Source organism: Podarcis filfolensis (genome assembly GCF_964270895.1).
Source record: "Podarcis filfolensis genome assembly, chromosome: 14".
Classification (NCBI taxonomy): Eukaryota; Metazoa; Chordata; class Lepidosauria; order Squamata; family Lacertidae; genus Podarcis; species Podarcis filfolensis.
This window is the reverse complement of record NC_139616.1, coordinates 43,108,567-43,134,049: the sequence shown is the minus strand read 5'-3', so window position 1 is coordinate 43,134,049 and position 25,483 is coordinate 43,108,567. Positions and strand designations below refer to the sequence as shown.

At 45.7% G+C, this 25,483-nt stretch overlaps 1 protein-coding gene across 4 annotated transcripts in view; it reads right to left on the bottom strand.

Annotated features, from left to right (window-relative positions):
- Nucleotides 1-12,280: 12,280 nt before the first annotated feature.
- Nucleotides 12,281-25,483, bottom strand: part of LOC310749197 (ATP-sensitive inward rectifier potassium channel 12) — a 47,381-nt gene continuing 34,178 nt past the window's right edge. For 2 of the 4 annotated variants that reach the window (XM_083585792.1, XM_083585790.1), the window contains exon 2: nucleotides 12,281-14,775. In XM_083585792.1, coding sequence (XP_083441918.1) covers nucleotides 13,322-14,626 — 1,305 coding nt within the window. In that variant the 5' untranslated portion in view covers nucleotides 14,627-14,775 and the 3' untranslated portion in view covers nucleotides 12,281-13,321. The remainder of the gene's footprint in view (nucleotides 14,776-25,483) is intronic. The other 2 variants (XM_083585791.1, XM_083585789.1) reach the window with 1 other exon arrangement.

Below are 25,483 nucleotides of genomic sequence, written 5' to 3'. Positions count from 1 at the left end.
TCCCAAGAAATTCCTGGGCTAGTCTATGCAAAACATAGCTAGGGCCAATAAGAAACAATTGAAGACCACTGAGGGCCATTGGCAATGCAAGAGAACTGTTCTTCCTCTTGCCTTGAGGTGTGAACGGAGACAGGGGTTTGGAAGGCTGCCAGGGTAACTGGGCATGAGGTGACTGGAAAAGAGAGTCTTGAGCAAGGGTTGCTGGGAAGAAAGGAGAGAAAAGAGTGGGATCCATCTTGGGCAGGCTGGCCGAAGGCTGGCTGCACTGCTGTGAGGGACAAGCTCCTCTTGAAATGACCATGCTGTAAGATCTGGACTCCTTCCATGCAGATTGAAGGTGTAAATAGGTGAATAAACCATATTTCTTAAAGCCACGACAGTCTCCGCCGTGTCTTAATTCTCCAAAGGAACACAGACCCTGGAGTGAGTGCCTGGAACCCTCTGGGCTCCTGCCACCGCTCGGCAGAGAGAGGGGGAGGCACCCGACTTTTGTAACAATATGTACAAAGGAGTTTTTTCTGCCTTATTAAAGAGTAAGAAGGCGGCTTTGAATTAAATGCCTACGAAAGGCTTGAAGGTCAAGGCAGGCAGGGACTCTGGAAAGGTTAAGGGGGCATGAAGCCATTCTGAAAGCAAACATTCTGTAATAAGGGGAGGAGGAGGCAGTTTGTCTCTACAGCAGGGCCGTCTTTAGCAGATGCGGCGCCGGGGTGCAAATATTCCCTTGATCTGGACACTATGCTTCTGAAACACCGGTCCTGAAAGATCTACATTGGCTCCCAGTACGTTTCTGAGCACAATTCCATTTAAAGGTGCTAACCTTTAAAGCCCTAAACGGCCTCAGCCCAGTATACCTGAAGGAGCGTCTCCACCCCTATCATTCAGCCCGGACACTGAGGTCCAGCGCCGAGAGCCTTCTGGCAGTTCCCTCCCTGCGAGAAGTGAGGCTACAGGGAACCAGGCAGAGGGCCTTCTCGGTGGTGGCGCCCGACCCGTGGAAACAACTCTCTGACTTTTAGAAGACATCGGAAGGCAGCCCTGTTTAGGGAAGTTTTTAATGTTTGCTGTTTTATTGTGTTTTTAATATTCTGTTGGGAGCCGCCCAGAGTGGCTTGTTATTAACCCAGTCAGATGGGTGGGGTATAAATAATAAATTATTATTATCAGTGCTTTTTTTCTTTAAACAAATGTTTAGGGGTACTCTCATTTTGACTCAAGAAAAGCACCATTTTACAGTTCAAATCGAGAGAGAAAAATACAGTAAATGGACAAAAGTACAAAGATTCAAAGAAATGTTTAGGGGTGTGCGTAGTCCTGTGTCCCCACAGAAAAAACGCACTCATTATTATTAGAGTTGCAAGAGACCAACAGGTCATCTGGTCTAACCCCTTGCAATGCAGGAATCTCAGCTAAAGCATCCATGACAGATGGCAATAGCAATAGCAATAATAATAATAATAATAATAATAATAATAATAATAATAATAATAAACCTATGCTTAAAAACCTCATCTAAGAAGCTTCCTAGGAGACCTTGAGCTATTCACTGTCAGCCTATGTCTTGGGGTTGTGAGAATAAAATGTGAATGAGAAATCACAGAATCATATAATTGTAAGAGAACCACAAAAGAAAACCAAGCTTGCATTTTAAAAAATTGGTTCTACACAGAATAGCTGGTCAAGGAAAGGTAGCAAACTGAACAGGGCTTTTCTCTTGGGTCTGGTGGCTGTTTCTGCTCTGAGCAAATCTGAATGTATTCAGCGGAGCTAACCTCAAGGTAGGTGGGGTTAATTTATTAACTGCATTTATATCACCTCCCAAAATGGTTCTCTCTCTGTTTCCCAAAGCAAAGCAAAACAGTTAAAACTGTAAATTAAAACTGAGACGCAATATGCAACATTATCAAAAATATGTCGGGTGAATACTTTCCCAAGCCTATATTTGCATATAGGCACTGCAAATATAACACACACACGCTTAAACCCAAGGCAATGTGGAAAGGGTTTGGAGTGTGCTTTTTAGCATTCAGATTTGATAAATGGGAGGGGAGGGGCGGGGTGGGGATCCAAAGAAAGGAAGAGAGTCAGAGTCTTGGGGGAGAAAGGCAGGAAGAGATCAAGGATTCTAGCAAGCAAGCAAACGAATACACATCACACTCCAGTCCCACTCAAGACACACATAAAAGTAAACAAAACTCTCCACGCCTCCTTATAAACCTTCCCCCTCCCTCTGCAGATTCTTTGTCAGGGCAAGCCAGCAGTAAATCACACGGAGTGAGTGCAGTTAACTCTTTATTGGGGGGGGGACAAGATCTGTTCAGGAGTGGCAGGCCTGATGGGTACAGCAACTCTTCTTGCATCTATGGAGCAGTTGGGGAGACTGAAGGTCCCCACCTTCTCGTAGCTGCTGAAGTCTTTCCAGGGTTTTCCCCAAGCAATCTGAGACTGTGCCTGTGCGCCTGCCTTTGCTCCTCCTGCTTTATGCCTCTCCTGGTCCTGGGAGACCAGAGGGGAAGGGAGCTTGTCGTAGCAGGAAAGGGAGACACCCATGCTTCTTCACCAGCCGGACTCATCTCTGCCTCTTGGTCTCCCTCCTCTCCCTATTTCTCCCCCACAGAGCTACAATTCCCAGAGTGGTTTAATTCCTCTTCCTAGGGAACTCTGGGAATTGTAGCCCTGTAAGGGGAAATAGGGGTCTCCTAACAACTCTTGGCACTCTTAACAAACTATAGTTGCCAGGATTTGGGGCGTATGTGTGTCCCATAACCGCTTTAAACATTTAGTGTGAATAAGGCCTCTGTGGCCTCAGCCTTAACAAACTACAGTTCCCAGGATTCTCTTCCTTAGTTTTAACATTTCCCTTGTAGAAGTCAGCCGGGAGGAGGGCGGGGACAAAGTACAAAAGACAATGGCTGTCATTGGCTCTGACTTAGGGATGCTGGAAAATCGCGATGAAAAAGGAAACGGGAACAGAAATTGCCAATTTTGACTTATTTGTCCCATGTCTGGAAAAGAACTCAATCCAGCGAGCACTATTTGTGTTTGTTGTTGTTGTTGCTTTCCATCCAATGAGCCATATGCAATTTATTTCATTTCTCCTCCCTTCCATTTGCATTGTGTTTCCTTTGTGCTGAAATGAATGGGGTGGAATGATGTAAGGACAAAACGTACAAAACATCAGTTACAGTACCTGGTTCCGCCGCAGCAGATGGCAATAGGAATTAGGTTGTTTTTGGCGGAAGACGGACCGCAGTAGAACGGAAACGCAGTGCAACGTGGCAAATACAAGGCAGAATAGAAGACGTTGCCTTCTCACAACCTTGTTGTGACTACCTGTTCTTGGCTGTGACTCCACCTCCCGTTGGCTTCTCGTCTTTTGGCCCACCAGCCCCAATGGGCACAAGCCACCAGTGCCCCTGACCATTGGGCTAATGGAAACTGTTATGGGCCCCTCAGTCGTCAGGATTTGGCATAGTTTGGGTGCTCCCAGGTTGAGAAGGAAGGAGAAGGAGCTGGCACCCAGCCAGATGGAGGGCCTGAACAGGAGGAGTTGGCATTGGAGCTGGAGGCAGAGGCGAAAGATGGTCTTGTCACCAAGTACCAGGTAGGGCCTTCATCGGTGGGACACACCTGCTCAAATGGAGTGCCTGCATGGCAGACCCATAGGGCAAGAAAATCCCATGAGTGAGCTTGCCCCCTTTAAAAGTGTGGCAGTCGCCAGGATTTTAGTGCGCCTTTCTCCTAAAATACACGTTTTATGATGTAATTTTGGCTTACCTGTTTGACAAGCAATTTCTCCATAAGCAATGTATATTATTACAGTGGTACCTTGGTTCTCAAACTTAATCCGTTCCGGAAGTCCGTTCCAAAACCAAAGCGTTCCAAAACCATGGCGCGCTTTCCCATAGAAAGTAATGCAAAACGGATTAATCCGTTCCAGACTTTTAAAAACAACCCCTAAAGCAGCAATTTAACATGAATTTTACTATCTAATGAGACCATTGATCCATAAAATGAAAGCGATAAACAATGTACTGCAGTCACACTATCAATCAATCGGTAGCTGAAATGGGTTCCACACAGTCACGAAAACAAAACAAAAAAGCTGCAAAAACCAAAAAAAATGCAAAAACAGACGTGTAACACTCAAAACAGAAGTGTGGCACTCAAATTGGAAGCACAGCACTCAAAACAGAGCACGTTCGGCTTCCGAAAAAAGTTCGCAAACACTTACTTCCGGTTTTGCAGTGTTTGGGTTCCAAGTTGTTTGAGTACCAAGGCGTTTGAGAACCAGGGTACCACTGTAGTTATATTTTCACAAATAGATCAGTTCTTATGCACATGTTCTCCAGGGCCGTGCATTTTTTGTGCCTATCAGGTTCTATCCAATGAGAGTCCACTCAAAAGGAGAAGTATTAATCAACCTAAGTTGTTCATAGAATCTTAGAATTGTAGAGTTGGAAGAGACCTTGAAGGTCAATGAGTCTAACCCTCTCAATGTAGGACTCCTGGCCCAAACTTTCCCTGGGTGAACTCAAACCACCAGCCTTCTGGTTAACAACCAGATGCACTGACCCGCTGCACCACCTGGAGAGTAAGCAGATCCATAAACTTCAGCAGGTCTACTCCAAGTAGACCACACTGTGATCAACTCCCACCTGGAAATCAATGTCTCCACTGTGGAAGGACATGTGGATCCAGAATTGGCCTCCACAGTCACTTACAGACTCATTGTTAAAACCATGTTCATGGAAGACAATCTTACTTGGCTACGAGGGATCGCCAAAGAAGAAGACTCCGAGTAGGATCAGAATTGGATACATTTGTTAGAGAAGTGCGGATTTGAAGGATAGCTGTGCTTCAATTCACATATTATTTCAGAAAGTAGAAATTAGGTGAAAGCTGAACCACACCGAATTTTTCCCTGATTGTGAAGTTTGGCAGCTGCCTGGCAGTGCCAGTCTCCGCTCCTGGTTTTGCTCTTCTCCTCCCTTCAACAACACTTCAGTAATGCAGAAATTGAACAGGTAAACATTTCCTGGTGTGGAGAATTTAAAACATGGGTAGGCAAACTAAGGCCCCGGGGCCAGATCTGGCCCAGTCACCTTCTAAATCTGGCCCGCGGACAGTCCAGGAATCAGCGTGTTTTTACATGAGTAGAATGTGTGCTTTTATTTAAAATGCATCTCTGGGTTATTTGTGGGTCATAGGAATTCGTTCTCCCCCCCCCTTCAAAATATAGTCTGGCCCCCCACAAGGTCTGAGGGACAGTGGACTGGCTCCCTGCTGAAAAAGTTTGCTGACCCCTGATTTAAAATGTTGTGCTCATAAAGGCACAGGAGCAGAGTGGGCAGCGGAAAGGTGGCAACTGTAACTTACTCAAAGGCCTTTTCTCAACTTCTTAAACAGAAACTGTTGGGTTAATTCTTAGCTTGCATCCTGGCGGCATCCAGAAAATGATCCACTGTCACACTCGAAAGTAGGCAAAAAATATATATTATTATTGTTATTATTGTACATTATATAACAGCACATTCAGTTTCTAGAGCTATACATTTTATATAACATTATTCTCCAGAGCTAGGTATTTACCAAGGGAGGAGAATATGGAGCAGGACTGAGAGAGAACGGAAAAATAATCTTGCTATTTGCTAGCTCTGCATGGCTTTACCTACAAATCATTTCAGGTTGATCTATGCAGCAGTGTCGTTTTTTAAAAAATACATATGTATATATTATTCTAGTCTCTGAGACCGGACTGTACAATTATATAACATATAGTTTAAAAAGCAATAATTTACTTAAAGATTCTTTTCTTCTTCTTTACAAATATTTACTGTGATATACATTTAGAAATTAATTCCCAGAGGAACAACCCCTTCCCTTCTGCCTGGCACCCACCCAAGCAGCAGCTAACGTTTCACCCTTTCTTATTTTCTTTTTTTAAAAAAAACAACAACAACCCAAAACACAACCAATCTTACAAGCTGTTTTTTTTTTTTAAAATAATACACTCAATAAATAGGTTTTGATTCTATCTCCTTTTCACCCTGTCCTCACCTGCCTTTTTTTTTGTTTTTGTTTTTTTGTTCAACAAGCAGTGTTTCAGAGTGGTCTGCTGGGTCAAGGGGAGGGCAGCGAAATAAATCTCAATTTCGAAAGGAATCAGAGGAGACACAAAATGGCGCCTTATCCTGAGCCAGGCCATTGGTCCATATAGCTCAGTGTTGTCTAGACCGGCTGATAGCGCTTTTCTGGGATTTCAGGTCTCTCCCAGACCTACCTGGAGATGCCAGGGATTAAATCTGAGACCTTCTTGCACGTAAGACACATTCTCTGTCACTGAGCTATGACCCTTTCTAGCACATACAAATGGAGACTGGTTAGACATGGGACTCAGCTACACAGCTGTGAATAAAACGTTTTAAGTGCGTTGTAAAGTGCATTATACAAATGGGACACTAGATGGCGATGGTGAGCTATGCTAAATTCAATATATTTTTCAAAACGTTTTTCAAAAAAAGCATTTTTCATAAATGTTTTTTATATGTGTCTAGATTCCACCATTGACTCACCACTTCCTACTGCATGAACACTTAACAGCACTAAGACCTGCACTAATTGGGAATACAACCATTTATACTGATTTCAAAGTAAGTTCCAGTTCTTCAGCTAGTTAGTGCGGTTGTCACTAGTGAACATACATAGGCTCCTTAAATGGCTTTAATGGTCGTGCCCTCAAGGAATTCTGGGAACTGTAGTCCTATGTGTGCAGACATAGCTGTAATCTTAACCCTTTCAGACTCAGGGCCAGCCTGTAGCCTACGTGTGGGGAACCCTTGGCCCTGAACTATTACGCACATCACCCCTGGCCACTGGCCATGCTTGCTCGGGCTGATGGGAATTGTAGTTCAGCAGCATATAGAAGACCAAAGGTTTTTCACACCTGCTTCAGCTGAAAAATGCATTTCCCAATCATGATTATTTTTTTTTACTGCATGGTAGTCAGGCTATTCTTGTGACCCACCTTTGATCATTAATTCAAGGATGGCCAAAGTGGTGCCCTCCTGGTGTTATGGGGCTACAATTCCCACTGTCCCTCTCCATTGACTATGCTGGCTGGGGCAGATGGGAGCTGGAGACCAACAGCCTAAGCAGGGCATCCCATCGGTTTCCCCTCTAGTAGCCCATCCTCACTGACTACTTCAGGACCAACGTGTCAAAGTTTTTTAAATGGAGAATGCATTATCTCCCCACAAAACGATGATTCCAGGAAGTGGGAGACCAGGGAGCTTTGACTAGGGATGGGCCAATCTATTGATTTTGGTTTCTCTCTGTTTCTCATTTTTTCCAAATCTTAAATTAAGCTCTTCACATTTCCACACCAGTCTGCGATTTGTTGGGAGTGGGGAATGTTTTCTAATACACACATTTTTGGGTACACATTTTTGCAACGCAGTTTCTCCCCCCCCCCCAAAAAAAACACACAATAATTTGTGTGTTATTTTCACCAATATATGCATTTTTAGGTATAGTTTACTCCCAGGTTTGTTTGTTTGTTTGGGGGGTGTACACATTACTTAGCTGAAAAACTGCATTGCAAAATTCCTAGAAGTGCAAATTTCAAGGGACAACCGTGTTTTGGTTTGTCTATTGTTTCGGGAAGTGCAAATTTGGTTGGTTTGCCTTTAAATGCAAACTGAATTGAGTTTCTCCCCCCCCCCCCAACAGCTATTGCAATCAAACTGGTGCAAAACTGGTGAAAGTTTACATTGTATGTATCCCTGGTGCATACATTTAAGCCTCAGTGGAGACACCGCACCGTTTCTCTGTCAATTCATTTGAACTTTTAATACGTTTTGCTGTTCAATTGTTCTTTTTGAATGTTGTATTGTAAGCCTCCTTGAGCCTATAAAATTTATTTATCTATTTATTTAGTTTCAGTTTTGGAAGACCGCTTTCTACCGTAAACGGAGAAGTCAGGGTATCCCAGGATGGCTGCGTTTCCATTTGCGTTTTGTTTCAGATAGTGCAAATTAAGTTGATTCACTTTTAGACGTGAACAGAATCAAATTTTGCACCTCACGCCATCCATAGCTATGACAAGCAAACTGGTGCAAAACTGGTATAAGTTAGGTATAAGAAGAGGTATGCTGAGAATGCATTGGTCAGTTCACATTCTGTGTGGTTGGTGCCTTTCCCTGGCCTCGATTAGGCATGCCACCTTGAACTTTTGAGGTGTCTTCACTCATTCCTCCTCCACACGTAACATGAATCTGCCAATGTTCAAGGAGTCGATGTGCTCTGGGCTCCCCATGGTTCCTAATCACATGGAAAACTTATGCCTGTGTGAATGCAACCTGCCTTTTCAGACGCTTTTCTGAACACAAGGGATGGTGACTGGGAGCGGCCGCCGAGACCACATAACACCAGTCTTGAAAGACCTACATTGGCTCCCAGTACAATTCAAAGTGTTGGTGCTGACCTTGAAAGCCCTAAATGGCCTCGGCCCAGTATACCTGAAGGAGCGTCTCCACCCCCATCGTTCAGCCCGGACACTGAGGTCCAGCTACGAGGGCCTTCTGGCAGTTCCCTCCCTGCGAGAAGTGTGGTTACAGGGAACCAGGCAGAGAGCCTTCTCTGTAGTGGCACCCTCCTATCAGATTTCAAGGAAATAAACAATTATCTGACTTTTAGAAGACATCTGAAGGCAGCCCTGTTTTGGGAAGTTTTAATGACTGATGTTTTAATGTATTTTTAATCCTTTGTTGAAAGCTGCCCAAAGTGGCTGGGGAAACCCAGCCAGATGGGTGGGGTATAAGTAATAAATTATTATTATTATTATTATTATTATTATTATTATTATTATGCCAGTGATGATGGGTGAAGGTGGTCCTTCTTACCTTTGCGTGTTTGCTACACATGTGGAGAGGGAATGAGTGAGGAAATCTTTTATTATATGAACAAGGTTTCTAGGGCTACAATCTGACAACATACCTACTTAGAAGATCCATTGAACTCACTGGATGGCATTTACTTCTGAGTAGGCACGCATATCATCACACTCTTAAATGAGTCGTGATTATGCGTATTTTTATGTTAAGAATAAACCTTAAAGAGTGTAAGCCGAGCCAGGCATGGGGCACCTGTGTGTCTCTTCTTGGACCCTAACTCCCATCATCTTCAGCCAGCATGGCTGATGGTTATGGATAATGGGAGTTGGAGTCCAGCAACATCTGGAAGGTCCCAACATCCCTGACCCCAAGTCCCACCAATGAATGTGCCAGCTGTTGAACCAAGTGAAAGGAAATTCTGGATTAGTGACTCTGGAACGCTAATGCTTACTGGTGGCTTTTAGGGATCACCAAGGAGTGGGTTGCATTATGCCAGCACTCTGAAGGAACCCACATGTTTCTGGAACAGCCAAGCACAGGCAACGGCGGACTTGGGGGTCTCAAATTTCAGCAGCACCCTGTGCGACGCCAGAATTTGGTCCACCTCTCTCGCTCCTAGCTAAATCATAGTTGCAGCGCCCCTGAGGTTCTTGGACAGCAGCCTAAGGCTTTTGGGAGCCATTGCAACAACATGATATAATGCATGCAACATTTAGGCTTGCCAATTTTTATTTTTACTTTCACCAGTCCTTCCTCCTTCTGCGCTTCCAAATGTTGTTTGGTGTGCAGGCTTTCGCAGTCAATGAAGCTTCTCTCCTCTCTGAGATAAACCTTTCCACCTGCTGATCTCTGCAGATCGAGCTGTTGTTGCCTAGGGTCCAAGGAGCATGCCCAGGCTGGCTTTTCCTCTCTGATCAGTTGGCAGCCTAAACTCACCCAGGGCCTTAGTGACCAAATTCTAATTTTAGACAGGTTTCCCTGCCCTACCCCCAACTCTGCCAACCTCCTCCTCTCTGCAAGCTGTCAGGGAACATATTATGTCCTTCAACTCCTGCCAGCCTTTGCTCCCAGGCAAATTCAGCCAGGGTGAGACTCTCTCTGTTTCTCTCTCTCTCTCTCTCTCTCTCTCTCTCTCTCTCTCTCTCATGCTTTGCAATAACAGATAACGTTGGGGACTTGGGAGATCGATATTCACTTGGAATGTGTGCCGTGCGAATTGCATTTATTGCTTATGATCCGCTCTGTGGGTCGGTCACACGCCTTCCTCCAGATGGCTGGACAAGGGACACCCACCGCGACTGGGCGGGAGGAACAGAGTGTTACTCGGAAGTAGTAGCAAGAAGATACGGCAGAGGGGGAGAAGAAAGGAAGAGATTTACGCAGTATGGCTTTTGGTGCAAGGCCCAAGAAGCATGCTTTGGGAACAGAAAACAATTGCATCTCTTTCTCTCTTTTAAGGCACAGCCCCTTTGGAGCCTAGGAAGTTGGGGGAGTCAGGAGAAATAATTTGGTTCCATTTCGTCATCCTCTGCTGTGGTTAAAGAACAAATAAATCAGAGCATCTTTCTGTGGCAGAGGATGTTCTAATGGGGGGCATTGCAGAGGGGGTCCAACAGGACATTGTGTGGTACCTGAAAGCAGAAAACCCAAATTGCACCATACATACTCAGACTCCCATGTCCCAAGATAAATGTAAGGAGAAACAAAAAATTGCTGAATTTGCTAAATGATTGTTAATTTGCTTCACTTTTATGCAGAGGGAGGGAATCTATGGGATTCCAGATTGTGTTGGACTACAGCTCCTATCAGCCTCAAGAAAATGGACAATGGTCAAGGACAAGGATGGACAAGTCAACCAGTTTTGGTTCTTCTCAGTTTCTCATTTTTCCATTCTTAAGTTCAGTTCTCCACATTTCCACATTATTTTCCTTTTTTAAAAAATAAATAAATTAAAGTCCTCATGAAGGTTCACCAGCATTTTATGGTGACTTTCTCCTAATATATCAGTATATATATTATGTATTCTCCTAATACATATTCTCCTAATATATATGTACACAAAGCAATTTCCCCAAATGTAATGTATTTTTTCATAATGGCTTAATATTTTAAAAAACTGTTTCCCCTTCCCTTCATGCTCACTGTGAGCTTGAGAAGAAGAGTTTGGATTTGATATCCCACTTTATCACTACCCGAAGGAGTCTCAAAGCGGCTAACATTCTCCTTTTCCCTTCCTCCCCCACAACAAACCCTCTGTGAGGTGAGTGGGGCTGAGAGACTTCAGAGAAGTGTGACTAGCCCAAGGTCACCCAGCAGCTGCATGTGGAGGAACGGGGAAGCGAACCCAGTTCACCAGATTACGAGTCCACCACTCTTAACTCCTTGATCTGGAAGGCGGCATAACACCCCCAAATAAATACAGACATAAACTATATCTGCACACAATTCAAGCACTCTCATGCCGCCTTAACCCAGCCATGGTTCCCCCCCAAAGAATCCAGGGAACAGTGGGTTGCCAAGGGTGCTTAGACTTGTCCGGAGGCCCCTCGCTGAGCTACAATTCCCAGCAGCCATAACAAACTACAGCTCCCACGTCTCTTTGGGGGAAGCCAGAATTGTTCAAAGTGGCCTAAGGGTGCTTGAGATGTATGTTGTGGATGTGACTTTAGTCTGCGTGGCACCTCGTTTTAACTCTGCACATCCACATTTCCTATGATAATGTGAATGGGGGAGTTGGCCTGCAGTCCCCATCAGCCCCAGCCAGTATGGCCAATGGTCAAGGGATGTTGTCAGTGCTATTGATATTTTATTGTGTTTTTAATATTCTATTGGGAGCTGCCCAGAGTGGCTGGGGAGGCCTAGCCTGATGGGCGAGGTATAAATAATACATTATTATTATTATTCCAGCAACATCTCTGGAGGGCCACAGTTTCCCAATCCCTTCCATAGGAGGAAACTGGTATGTGAGGGGACAGTGTCTAATCTTTCCTGTGCCCCTGTGATCTTTCCAAAGGACTCTGTGAGAGTGGTTGTCCTAAGGCCAGCCCTACTTTCAGTCTCAGGGCCTGTCTGAGGAGGGGGGGGGGCGGAGAGGGTTGAGTCATTTGAGATGAGCGGCTGGAGAAAGGGTTAAGTGCTTCTCCTCTTGATTCCTCCCTGCACCTATCTCCCCTTGCCCTGCATTACCAACACAGGATAAATAAACCACAGGGTTGGGGCTCCCGTGTCGTAACGTCTAGTCCTTCTCTACAATTTTTTTTGTGTGGATTTTCTCCCTCCACTTTTGAGGACACCAGGCAAGAAAACTGAAAGCTTTTCCTAAATGAAAATGTGTTTTGTTTTGTTTTGTTTTTAAGAAAGAGAGAGAGAGAGACAGACAAAAGAGCTTTGTTCCTTTTGTCGACTTTGGACTTTGTTCCCTTCTAAAAAGCAATCGCTTTTATTGTTTGAAAAATAATGTTTTTTGGTAAATAGTTTTGCATGTGGGAAGTCAAACAAAAAGATTAAAAATAACCTCCCTTGCTTTCCCCTCAACAATAAAGGTGTACTATGAGCTGTAGGACTTCAAGTGCTGATCTAGTGCAACAGAATTACATCTCCAGGCAGTACATGTATATATTACATATATTAAATATAATATAATTTGTTCATTCATATTTTGAAAAACAACAACATGATTTTGCTACCTGATATTTTCTCCTTTTGAAATTGTATAGTGCTTAGCTTTGTTTAAAAAAAGATACCCTCATTTTCAACAGGGAACATAGAGACAAGGAGCTTGCCCACATTTCCACTTGTCCTGTGCTTAGAAAGCACCGGTCCAAGCAGCTTTCTGCTTGACCCATGCTTCCCAGGCATGGGTCTGTGCAGTTTCCCCCTTGCCCCACACCTTTCCCAGGGAAAGCTCACTCTTTAACTTTAAACCACAGCAAACAGCAATCAGGAGAAAACCTGAATTGCCGTCTGCTCCAACTGATTGCTAAAGAACTGTTGTCCCTGGGATAATGTTGTAGGACAAGAGGGATGAGCCTTCGATCATATCACTCTGGATGCGATGATACTCCTGCTTGCACAGAGCCTCAAACTCACAATGGTTGGGTTTCTAAGCTTGTGGTGCCGCCATATTGAATCTGCCCTTCCATATGTTCTCTTAACAGCTTTGTTAACACTGGATGTTCACAACACTTTGAGGCTGGCTAGGGTTTCTCAGACCATGCCATTCAGTGGTTATTGCGGTTAAACCTTGGGGTTTTTTTGTTTTTAAAAAAACACACAACAAAAACAACACCCTAAAAACCATTCTAGCTCTCAGGCATTCCTATGGCACTTGCATTGTTCTGCATAATTTGAACTGGGTTTCGTTGAGGAGGGAAAGAGACCGGGGCAGGGGGAGAGACACCCTCGAAAGCAGTTACAGGGGCCCTGGGTCATATTTCCGACTCCCTTCTGTAGGATCTTTGATCCAGAGCTACGGTGGCCTGCAGCGTCTCAAATTCAGGCTGGTTGTCTGAGCCTGGGTCGTCCAAACCTCTGCTGTCATCATCCTCCTCCTCCTCCTCCTCTTCCTCCTCATCGCGGCTGATGAAGGCAAGCTCATTCTCGTAGCAGAAAGAGTTGGTGCTGGGGAGGAGGAATTTGTTTTCCATCAGGTCCTTGGCACTGCAGCAAGGGGTCGACGGGACCTCATACGTCTTGTGGAAGTGTGAGTAGTCAACTTTGTACTGGCATTTCTCCTCAAACAAGACGGGCTCAAAGCGGTGGCCCCACAAGATCTCGCTGGACAAGTAGGAGCTCCGGGCTTGTGTCGTCATGGCGGTAGCTTCCACCATGCCCTCAAGGATAACCACGATTTCAAAGTCATCCGTTTCCAGATCCTGCCGGCTAATCCCAAACAGAGGGCTCTCTTCGTTGATCTCGTGGAGGATGGTGAGCGGAGACACTAAGAAAATACGGTCCAAACCTTTGTCGAACCCAACGTCAATATCTATTTGGTCAAGTGGGATGTATTCCCCCTCTTCGGTGATCCTGGACTTTATTAGCTGAGCTCTGACATGAGCCTCAACAATGTGACTTTTCCGCAGGTTCCCCACTCTCCACATCAGGCAAAGCTTGCCGTCCCTCATGGCTATGACCGCATGATGGCTGAAGAGTAAGGTTTCGGCCCTCTTCTTGGGCCTAGCCATTTTTGCCATGATGGCGCCAATCATGAAAGAGTCTATGATACACCCCACGATGGACTGGAGGACCACCATGAAAACAGCAAGCGGGCACTCCTCCGTGACGCACCGGAACCCGTAGCCTATTGTGGTCTGTGTCTCAATGGAGAACAGGAAAGCAGCCACAAAGCCATTCACTTGGAGGAGGCAAGGGGTGAAGGTTTCGTCCTTGACTGGCTTCTCGATATCTCCGTGGACAAGCGCTATGAGCCAAAAAATAAGACCAAACAACAACCAGGACACCAGAAAGGCAAGGGAGAAGAGCAGCAGCATATATCTCCAGCGGATGTCCACACAGGTAGTGAACATGTCCGCAATATACCTCTGTGGTTTGTCATCCATGTTGGTAAACTCAACGTTGCATTGTCCGTTCTTCTTAACAAACCGGTTCCGGCATTTCCTCCTTGTGTGGATCTTACCGTTGCCAAAGCCATTCACTCCCGGCATGGTGGTTAAAGTCAACCCGTCTTCCTCAGAAGATACGATGCTGTAAGGGTTAACTCTACCTGCACTCATCCCTGAGTCGAGCAGCGGTGGGGCGGAAGGGTCTCTGGACTCTTTGGGGGGCGTTGCCCTTGGCTCCCTCCCAGTCTTGACCCTATGGAAGAGAGGAAGGAGCCCTTAGATTTTGAAGTGCTGCAGACAGATAGATCTAAGTGGAGGTTCTGCAATGAGAAAACAAAGACACATGGGTTATCTCTCAGAAACGAGAAGTTGTGACAGCCGCTCCAGGAATTTGCTTGAAAGGTAAGGTAGATAAAATAAAATCATATTTCAAACTTAACAAGGTTCAAGTTTCTCTCTGCTTTTGTCCATGTGCAGGAAAAGCAGGTAGGGTTGTCTCCAGCTAAGGTCTACACCATGGGTAGGCAAACTAAGGCCCGGGGGCCGGATCCGGCCCAATCGCCTTCTAAATCCGGCCCGCGGATGCCCCAGGAATCAACGTGTTTTTACATGAGTAGAATGTGTCCTTTTATTTAAAATGCATCTCTGGGTTATTTGTGGGGCATAGGAATTCGTTCATATTTTTTCCCCAAAATATAGTCCGGCCCCCCACAAGGTCTGAGGGACAGTGGACCGGCCCCCTGCTGAAAAAGTTTGCAGACCCCTGGTCTACACAGACATGAATTGACCTAAGGCAGCCACGCCTGTTATCTTCAGGAGGCCTACTCTGAGTAGGACTAGCACTGTTTGCAACTCAACGTTTTGAAACCGAGTGCAGAATTATGCATCCCCAGAATCTCAACTTTCATCAATTAGAAAAGAAATAATAATTATTATTAATAATAATTTTATTTTTTTTATACTCTGCCCATCTGGCTGGGTTTCCTCAGCCACTCTGGGCTGGGGAATCAAGATACTAGCCCTCATGGGTACTTAGCTTCAACAGTACTACCGCGTCAGACACTCCCAAAGCATTCAGATAGATGAAATGGATGGTGAAACATTAGAAGTAGTATAAACTGTGCAAATTGACTACTATTTCAGGAAGACTGACCACTTTTTAAAAACTTTAGAAGCACTGAGTGTGCATTTGTTCCATTGAAGGTGCGTTTCATCTCCTTTAATAATAATAAAAAAATAAGGATTGTTTCTGAAGTGTTGAAGAATCTGTGGCCTTTTAAATGGGGGGGGTGGTTTATTGGTTTCTCTGTTTTTTTCATTATGAATTTTATGTTCTCATTTTGCATCTAGCTGGGAGCGTCAAGGAAGCATAATGGGGGAGGGGGTGATATACATGGAGTTTGTAAGAGCACAACAGAGCAGGGCACAGAATAAGCGGTCCTTTTCGTGACAAGGCGAGGCCCATCAAACAACCGCATTTGCAAAATGCACCTTGGAGCCACAGTGTTGACGACATGCCTCCGAGCTTCCTGATCTGGGTGTGTTGTTGCTTTGAATCTCACAGCTAGACTGGTCAATAGAGTCGATTGCTGTAATCACTGCCATGGCCAGGGGGGAGAGATGTAACGAAAACACTCTTGTGGTCACGTTGAGGGGCTCTATGTCAGCTGGCGAGACTGGCCTCCTACCACTCACTGAGCACTGCAGAAACCGGAAGGCCAAATCAGTTCACAGAGCAAACAAAGGATCTCGGGAGCAGAAGGACGTGTCAGATATCGAGTCTGAGCATGAGTCCATCTAGCCGAGTATTGTCTGCTTAAGGGGGTAGCCAATGTGATATCCTCCAGAGGTTGTTAGACTACAGCTTCCATCAGCCCCATCTAGCATGGCTGATGGTCAGGGATGATGGGAAGTTCAGCCTCCAGGGTCATCTGGAGGTTGCCATGTTGGTTAACCCTAGTCTTCACTGACTGGCAGTCAGGGGCGTCTTGCCCATAGAGGCAAGTGGTGCCGGGAGCCAGGGTGCTAGGTTCTGGAGGGCGCCAGGGAAGAGGCAGAGTGTGGATGTGGCGCCTCCCGACACCAGCTTGCTGCCCTCGCCTGCCTCCGCCATGCCACACCGAAGCAGTGCAGCGCCCAGAGCCTCTGCCTGCCATGGCCATCGTGGCACAGGTGCCAGGGAAGAGGCAGACACTGGGCGCAGCAGCTCCCGGCATCAGCTCGCTGCCCTCGCCCGCCTCGCTGAAGTAGCACCATGCCCGGAGCCTCCGCCTCTTCCCCGCCGGAGGAGCTGCCCTCCAGCCACTGCCCCCCTCCTTCAGCCCCACAAAGCTGCCAGCAGCACAGTAAAAAGGTCGGCAACTCTGCGAAATGGGGGTGGGTTCTTTGCACCACAGCACTGGATATACTTAAGAAGGCCCTGCTGACAGTGACTCTTCTGGGTTTTGAACAGCCCTCCCTGGGAATGTCAGGGGCTGAACTTGCAGTCTTGGGCATGCAAAACATATGCTTTGCCAATGATCTGCATGATTTCCTTGCCCGATCCCATGCTCTCCACCTCCAGCTCATCCGCTGAAGCACCAAACGTCTTCCCAAGCTAAACTGCCAACTCTTCAATCCCCAACATTTCCAGAATGGGATAGCAAAGTCCACTGTCTGATAACAAGCCAAGGGCCTTCTGGCGCTTCCCTCATTGCAAGAAGCTAAGCTACAAGAAACCAGGCAGAAGGCCTTCTCGGTGGTGGCACCCGCCCTGTGGAACGCCCTCCCACCGGATGTCAAAGAGAAAAACAACTACCTGACTTTCAGAAAACATCTGAAGGCAGTCCTGCTCAGGGAAGTTTTTAATGTGTGACATTTTAGTGTATTTTTTGTCTTTGTTGGAAGCTGCCCAGAGTGGCTGGGGAAACCCAGCCAGATGGGCAGGGTACAAATAATAAATTATTATCATTATTATTATTATTATTACCTGAAGCACTGCTGTCAATCAGTGTAGACAGTACTGACCTAGATGGACTGAGGTGCTAACAGCTTCCTTTGCTCCCATATTTGTATGTTGTTGCGATCACTTTTTCTCCAAACATCTCAGAGCAGCTTCCGTCTGGTTCACATTCAGCCTCCAATCAAGGCAGCTAACTAAGCTAGAACCTGCGTAACTTCAGCTGAAGAGCTATGCTCTGTACCTGCAGACCGCCCTCTGAACCATTAACACACCTGAAAACTTCCTGAATGATCGCAGCAGCCATGTGGGTCCTGAGGAAGGGGTGTGGCTCAGTGATTAAACGTTTGCTTTGCGTGCAGAAGGTTGCATCTTCAGTCCTCAGCAGGCAGGGCTGGCAATGTCCCCCAAATGAAACCTTGGAGAGGCTCTGGCAGTCAGTGCCAACATGACTGTGCTAGATGGAGGAATTCGGTTTCAGTCAGCTTCCTGTATTCCTCCCAACCCAGAACTAAACACATAATCTTGCACTCCTGTCGGATTTGCTACGAACTACGTAGGCATTAGAAGACAGGCCCCTGTTGTGTTAGAACAACCCCGTGCGGCTTAAGTGAATTCCCTACAGAATTCGCTGATCGGCCCTTTAAGAATGGGACCAGAACGCACCTGGAAGATGCTTAAAGGTCTCCTTGATTCTTGGATTTGGTTCCCTGCAGCTGGTTTGGCCAGGAAAAAGAGAGAGCGCAAGAGGAGCTTTAATTGAATTTCTAGCTTATCCCTAGAAGACCCTGTAATCTCTTTAAATACAGCCTCTTGTCAATTTCCTTTCATCTGCTGTCGGTGTTATGAAATTCATAACAAGGGAAGGGTCTGGATAGAGACATAGAAGGCTGTGTTAAGACCATTGGCCTATTTAGCTCCATATTGTCCCACACTGACAAACAGCAGTCCCCCCTCCCTGGGGTTTCAGACAGGTAACATTACCAGCTGTACCTGGAGGTGCCAAGAATAGAACCTGAGGTCGTCGGCATGCAAAGAAGGTGATCTCCCACTGAGCTGACAGGCCTTTCCCATAAAGTCTCTCATTGGGTGGACAGCTCAAAACTGGGCAAGGAATTTATCCTCCCTTCTCTCACCTGTTACCAGAACAAGCATAAATAACCAATTACCTGCCCAGTGTTGATTTCCATTAGTTCCCAGCATGGGTCCAAGGGCTTTAGAATACCTGTTTTCAATGTTTTGTGGTTTTGGCTGACCCGTTTAATTTTTTAAAAATTGTTTCTGCAAATCAAAGCACATATATCTGGGGTCACCAAACTTTTTGGGCCAGCGGGATTTTGAGAGAAATGCAGTGGGAGCTAATCAGGAGTGCCTTTTAGCAGCCTTGCCTGAGAAACCAGCAACAGCTGTATTTGGATCAGATTAAACCAACCATTGTAGCCTTTGATAACCAGCCATTGATAACCTTGAGACTGGACTACCACAATGAGCTCTATGTGGGGCTGGCCTATAAACTCCAGCTAGAGCAGAATGTGGCAAAAAAGAACTGCAGGTGTGGACCCACAAGTGTCCCTATTTTCCAGGGATGTCCCTGATTTAGAGAAGCTGTCCCGGTTTCTGATTTGATCCCAGAACATCCCACTTTTCCTTAGGACGTCCCTATTTTCACTGGATAAGTGTTGGAGGGTATGGAGTTATCCGACCCTCGAGCCATCTGAAGACAATCCTGTATAGGGAAGTTTTGTTTAATGTTTTATTATGTTTTTCTATATGTTGGAAGCTGCCGAGTGGTTGGGGCAACTTAGTAAGATGTGTAGGGTAAAAATAGTAAAATTATCATTATGTAATGGGACATCCCTATTTTCACCGGAGAAATGTTGGAGGGCATGCATGTGATATCTCTGGCAAAACAGCTGCGCTGCTGCCCGTATGCTACAGGGCCTAGTCAGAGGTTCTTGTACTAATATACAAAGCCCTAAAGAACTTGAGTTCAGGATACCTTAAAGACCACACAAGCCCTTATATTCCAGCTAGATCACTGCAGTCATAGAATCCCCTGCAATGAAAAAATCTCAGCTAAAGCATCCCTGACAGATGGCCATCTAACCTCTGCTTAAAAACCTACAAGGAAGGAGAGTCCACCACCTCCTGATGGAATCTGTTCCACTGTCAAACAGCTCTTCCTGTCAGAAAGCTTTTCCTGATACTTAGTCAGAATTTCCTTTCTTGCAACTTGAATCCAATGGGTCGTGTCCTACCCTCCAGAGCCAGAGAAAACAAGCTGGCTCCATCTTCTGTGTGACAGCCCTTCAGATATTTGAAGATGGCTATCATCTCCCCTCAGCCTCCTCTTTTCCAAGCTAAACACACCCAATCATCTGGAGGAGGGCTGTGAATTTTCTCTGGGTTTCAGAAGCCTGACTGGCTTCAGCTAGTAGTCAAGTGTTTGGTGTCATTGGTCCCATGGTGTGCAACACACATCCAGCTGAGATTTGGCAGGCATCCCTGCTAATTTTAAGGTTTTTCTCGAAGTCCTTTTTACGCCGACAACTCTATTCAGTTATTTAAATTTTCCTAAGATGAGCCAGACATATTCACAATTATTTTTGCATTGTTTTAGCAGTATTTTATGTCCCATCGTATTTGCATTCATTGCTGTACGCCACCTTGATGTATTTTATACCAGCGGGCAGTTTTAGGAATATAATTTGTAAAGAATAAATAAAAGGAATAACAAAATGGCGGCCACGGGGGTGGGGGTGGGTGACATAGCATAAAATGGCTGCCTTATCTAAATGAGCATATAAGGATACAGGATCACAAAAAATCTCTCATATAAGGAAACAGGATCACCATCTCGCACCCCATCAGTGGAGGAAAACAACATCTACAACAGGCTCCCCTGAGCTGTTATTAAAAAAAAAAAGAGTGTTAATATTTGTACTTTTCCTCTGTTCAGAATGGAAGAGTGAATGTGGGGTCCAATGCTAGAATGAATTCAATGTGGGCATGTCTGAATGTGTTTGAGGTAGGAGAGGCCGAGGCAGTACAAGGAACTGAGCAGGGACAGCAAAAAGCCTCTCGTTTGGTGATGATTTTTGAGGTGGTGTTTATCTTTATTTATTTCACATCATTTGCATACCACTTGACTGTAATAAAACCTCTTAGGTGGTTAAAATGTCGCTGGATGAGCTTTTGATGTATTTTGTAATGCTCATTGTTCCGTCGCCCCCCCCCCCAGTTTTTAATTACGTTTGTGTTTTGTGTTTTATCCCATCAAGTCACTTTGAGGCTTTTTATATTGCATAAAGCGACTGATTAACGATGGATAATGATAATGATTAGAGCTTTCCCCCCCCAGCCGGAACCTCCAGGTGGGTGCCATTGCCATTATAAGAGAACAAGGGAGACCTTCGCGGTCAGTTCCGACGCCTCTTTTTCTAGAAAAATAACACTGATGATTGTGGTGATGGTGCAGATTTACCTATTTGTAGAGAATCCAGCTTGAGGCTGGATTTGATACTTTGAATTCTGATGTGAACCAACCTAATCACACTTTCCTCCCTGCGCTATTGTGCTGATTGGAAAATATCCACCGGCTTTCCCACCTCCCAAATATCCTGAGGTGGCTTTTGGCGCAAATAAAAAAAGTGCCAAGATCCCTTTATAAAAACCCACCTATCTCGAGGAAGAAATACATTTAGGAACGGGCAACGGTCTGCTTCCCTTTGATGTGCATCAAGGCAACGCTCTTCCCAAAGAGTTTGGGCAAAGCAACAGTCACAAAGGGAAAGGGAGGGAGGAATTAGTGACCTCCAACAAACTAGAGCTGCTTTATCTGATGAGTTTATTACTTAAAGCAGGGAGGTGGGGAGGGGGAGAGATTACGTAACTATGTGGCTGTTCTTCCCTCCTGGAGGGATCATCAGGCTACCCGTTCAATTAATCCTTCCTAATTCACTGCCCTTGGGGACCTTCTGCAGAAAACAACAGAAATCGCTTTCTGCTTTAGGCCAGTGCTTGCTTGGGAGCTGGGCAAGCTGCAGGTTCAGTGGCCTCCCGGCAAAGCCCCCCCAGCTCTTTTGGGCAAACAGTGTCCAGCGGCTCTGGGAGCTTTCTGAGGGGCCGGGGCAGCAGGAGGCTGAAATCACATGTGCAAAGTGTGTAATGATCGCAGCGGAAACTTGCAATTGCAGATGCCACAAAGGGACACAGAGGGGGAAATTACTGATCACTCTACACAGGGATGGGAAACCCTTTTCGGCCTGAAGTCCATGATCCTTTCTGGATTACCCTCTAAGGGCCATGTCCCAGTTGTGGGCGTGGTCAGATGTGAAGGTGGGCGGAGCGACGAGTGCGAATTTTACCATTGTGCAGAAGGCTGGTTTCTGCACATGCTCACTAACCCCTCTCTTAGACCCTCCAACATGTCAAAGGGAAAAACTGGAAGGCCAACTTTGGGACGCCATTGTCCCTTTTTTTTTCTCATAAGACAGGGGTGTCAAACTTAAATTCATCGGGGGCCGCATCAGCAGTTTGGTCACCCTCAAAGGGCCGGTTGTATCTGTAGGACTATGTAAAGGACATGTAAAGTGGAGGTTTCCTGTGTAGAACGGCCGGCGCCGCTAGAGGGCAGACGTTCTCTGGCTTGTAGGCTACCGCGCATGCGCTGAAGAGGCGGCTTTCTTGTGTCAAAAATTTTTAAAAAGCGAGAATAAAAGGTGGCGGTCGGCGGCGGCTACAAGGGCCACATGACGAGGTCTGGCGGGCCGGATTCGGCCCACGGGCCTTGTGTTTGACACCCGTGTCATAAGAGGACAGCGGCCATTTTGGGTGATGCAATCTTGCACGATTTTGCGACAGGAACTTGCTTTTTTTCAGGCACAAAAAGTGAGATCGCGGCCCCAGAAAAAAGCTCTTTCCCTGGGGGGAAATTGCATCGCAAAATCAACCTGCAAACACATTTTAGAAACCACAAATCATCAATTTTGACAAAAAAAGAAAAGAAAAGCAGAGCATCCTGTTGCTAAACATTTTCATTCTGAGAAGTGCAGCCTGTCAGAGTTATCGATAATTGCTACAGAGATGCAGACAGATCCAACAATGTTAGGAGAAAGGAAGAACTTCTGGCTGTAAACTCTGAGCATATCAACACTGCATGGCTTCAAGCTAGAGTAGAGTATCAGCATAGCTTCAGTGGCTTCAAAGGCCTTTTGAGCAGTCCATTCTCAAAGCTCTATACAGTAACAGCCTCCTTGGAAACAGCATAATTTTTATCAGAGCAACTAATGAAAGCAGAAGCCAAAATATTTTGCTTTAAGAATTTAACATTTCTATTTTGTTAGTCACTGCAATATGCATAACTACACACGTACACCACCACCAAAGAGCAGGTACATATTTCAACACACAGTATACTAGGATTTTAATAAGCTGATACATAGTTTCCTAGACGTAAGCTCCTTTGAACTCTGTGAGGCTTACTCCTAGTCACACAGAGGCGACTTGGAGAACACACTTGGCTTTAACAAAAGCTCTTCAGCCAGCTGGAATACAACCTTAAGCTTTCACTTAGACGTGCAAACCATCTTGCACTGCAGTGTCACCACTTAAACCGCTAGTGTGAAGAAAGGACCCCATCAAAGAAAAGGGAAGAAGTGCCCAGCTTCTGCTTATTTTTGTTTCCTTTCCCAACTCACTCTGTGCTAATCCATCACTAACAAAGCCTTCTTGTTGCCTCATTCACATTTGTGACCCCGCCCACTTTTGCCTCTGGCCCCGCCCACCGCCAGCATGCGGCCCCTGTAAGGTTGCTAAGATGGAAATGCAGCCCACGATCCAAGAATGTTTTCCCCGGTTTAAGGGAGTAACTTTACACCAGGGATAATGAACATCGTGCCCTCCAGATATTATGGACTAAAACTTCTAGCCAGCATAGGTAATGGTCAGGGATGATGGGACTTGTAATCCAAAACAAAAGGAGATAAAATTACATACTATTTTGTACATAGTTCGGGGTGGAAGACCTGTGGCTATCCAAATAATAATAATAATAATAATAATAATAATAATAATAATAATAATAATTTATTTATACCCCGCCCATCTGGCTGGACTTCCCCAGCTACTCTGAGCAGCTTCCAACAAAATATTAAAATACAGTAATGCATCAAACATTAAAAGCTTGCAGAACATCTCCATATATTCCTGACCCTTGGCCATGCTGGCTGGGGCAGTTGAGAATTGGGAGTCCATCAACATCTGGAAGGCCATTGACATGGTAGTGAACAACCCTATCATAATAAACTTGCCCCCAGATAAAGAACAAAACCCCTTTTTTGTTCAGCAAAACAGCTCATATAAGGTTCTTATTTTGATTTAACTCTTTCCCCCAGTACCTTACATTATGAGTAGTAATAATTACGGCAGCATATTCAGTGTTGAAAACACTTCGTTGTTTGAGTCACCCTTAAAAACAGCTGAAGGCAAGGATTGCAGCTGAGAGAATACGACTTTGCCTAGGGCCCCCTTTTTGATGTTATTGTTCCTCTTGCAATAACCAGGAGTATTTCTTCCCTACTCCTCCACAGTGGTATCACATGACATCGAAAACCTGTGTCGGATCCCTAAAGATCTCTCTGGCTGTGCACATAGCCAGGAGCTAAATCCAGCCTTATTAGGAACAGAGCGGAAGCTGTCTTTTACTGAGTCAGACCTCGGGTCCAGCTAGTTCAGTATTTTCTACACAGATTGACAGCAACTCTCTAGAACAGCCTTTCTCAACCTTGGGCCCCCAAATGTTGTTGAACTACAACTCCCATCATCCCTGGTCCCTAGTTCTGCCAGCTAGGGATGATGGGAGTTGTAGTCCAGCATCTGGCAACCCAAGGTTGAGAAAGGCTGCTCTAGGATTTTGCACAGGGGTCTCCCCTGGTTCTACCTGGAGGTGTCAGGTATTGAATCTGGGGCCACCTGCATGAAAAGAAGAGGTCACTGCACTATGGTGAGTGGATGTGGCTTTTGTAAAACAGGATTCATCCAAATCCTCTTTAAGATTGGGCAGGATGGGCAAAGCACTATGGGGTGGGCAACTTGTGGTCCCTGGGATGCTGTGGCCAATAGTCAGGGATTATGGGACTTGTAGTCCAACAACTTCTGGAGGGCCACTGGCTTCCCATCCCTATGTATACACGAAGGAGCGCCTCCACCCCCATCGTTCTGCCCAGACACTGAGGTCCAGTTCCGAGGGCCTTCTGGTGGTTCCCTCACTGAGCGAAGTGAAGCTACAGGGAACCAGGCAGAGGGCCTCCTCGGTAGTGGCACCTTCCCTGTGGAATGCCCTCCCGTCAGATGTCAAGGAGATAAACAACTACAGTGGTACCTTGGGTTACATATACTTCAGGTTACATACGCTTCAGGTTACAGACTCCGCTAACTCAGAAATAGTACCCTGGGTTAAGAACTTTGCTTCAGGATGAGAACAGAAATTGTGCTCTGGCAGTGTGGCGGCAGCAGGAGGCCCCATTAGCTAAAGTGGTGCTTCAGGTTAAGAACAGTTTCAGGTTAAGAACGGACCTTCGGAACAAATTAAGTACTTAACCCGAGGTACCACTGTACACAACTTTCCAAAGACATCTGAAGGCAGGCAAGTTTTTAATGTTTAGCGTTTGCTGTGTTTTCATTCTAAGCTGCCCAGAGTGGCTAAGGTAACACAGTCAGGTGGACAGGGTATAAATAATAAAACTGTTGTTGCTGTTAAGGAACCTCAACTCCCTCTCATTGTGAAGCCTCCTTTGATTTTGTAGGGCAAAGCTACCTCTCTACCTGCCTTATCCCTTGTACACCCTGTAGATCGCTGCGGTCTGTGCAAGAGTTTCCCCTGCCAGTTCCAAAGATCTTGGAAGTCTCTTTCTGCAGTAACTCAGAGCAGGGCTTGTAGCGTGGCTGCCCCTGTTCTGTGGAACAGCATTCCTGTTGAAATGTGAGAGAAAAACCTTTGCACCCAGCCAGAACACCCAGAACACAACACAGGTGCCTTCCTTCTATCTGCAGGATTTAACTTCCTTCCGCAGGGCCTGTAAGACAGAGCT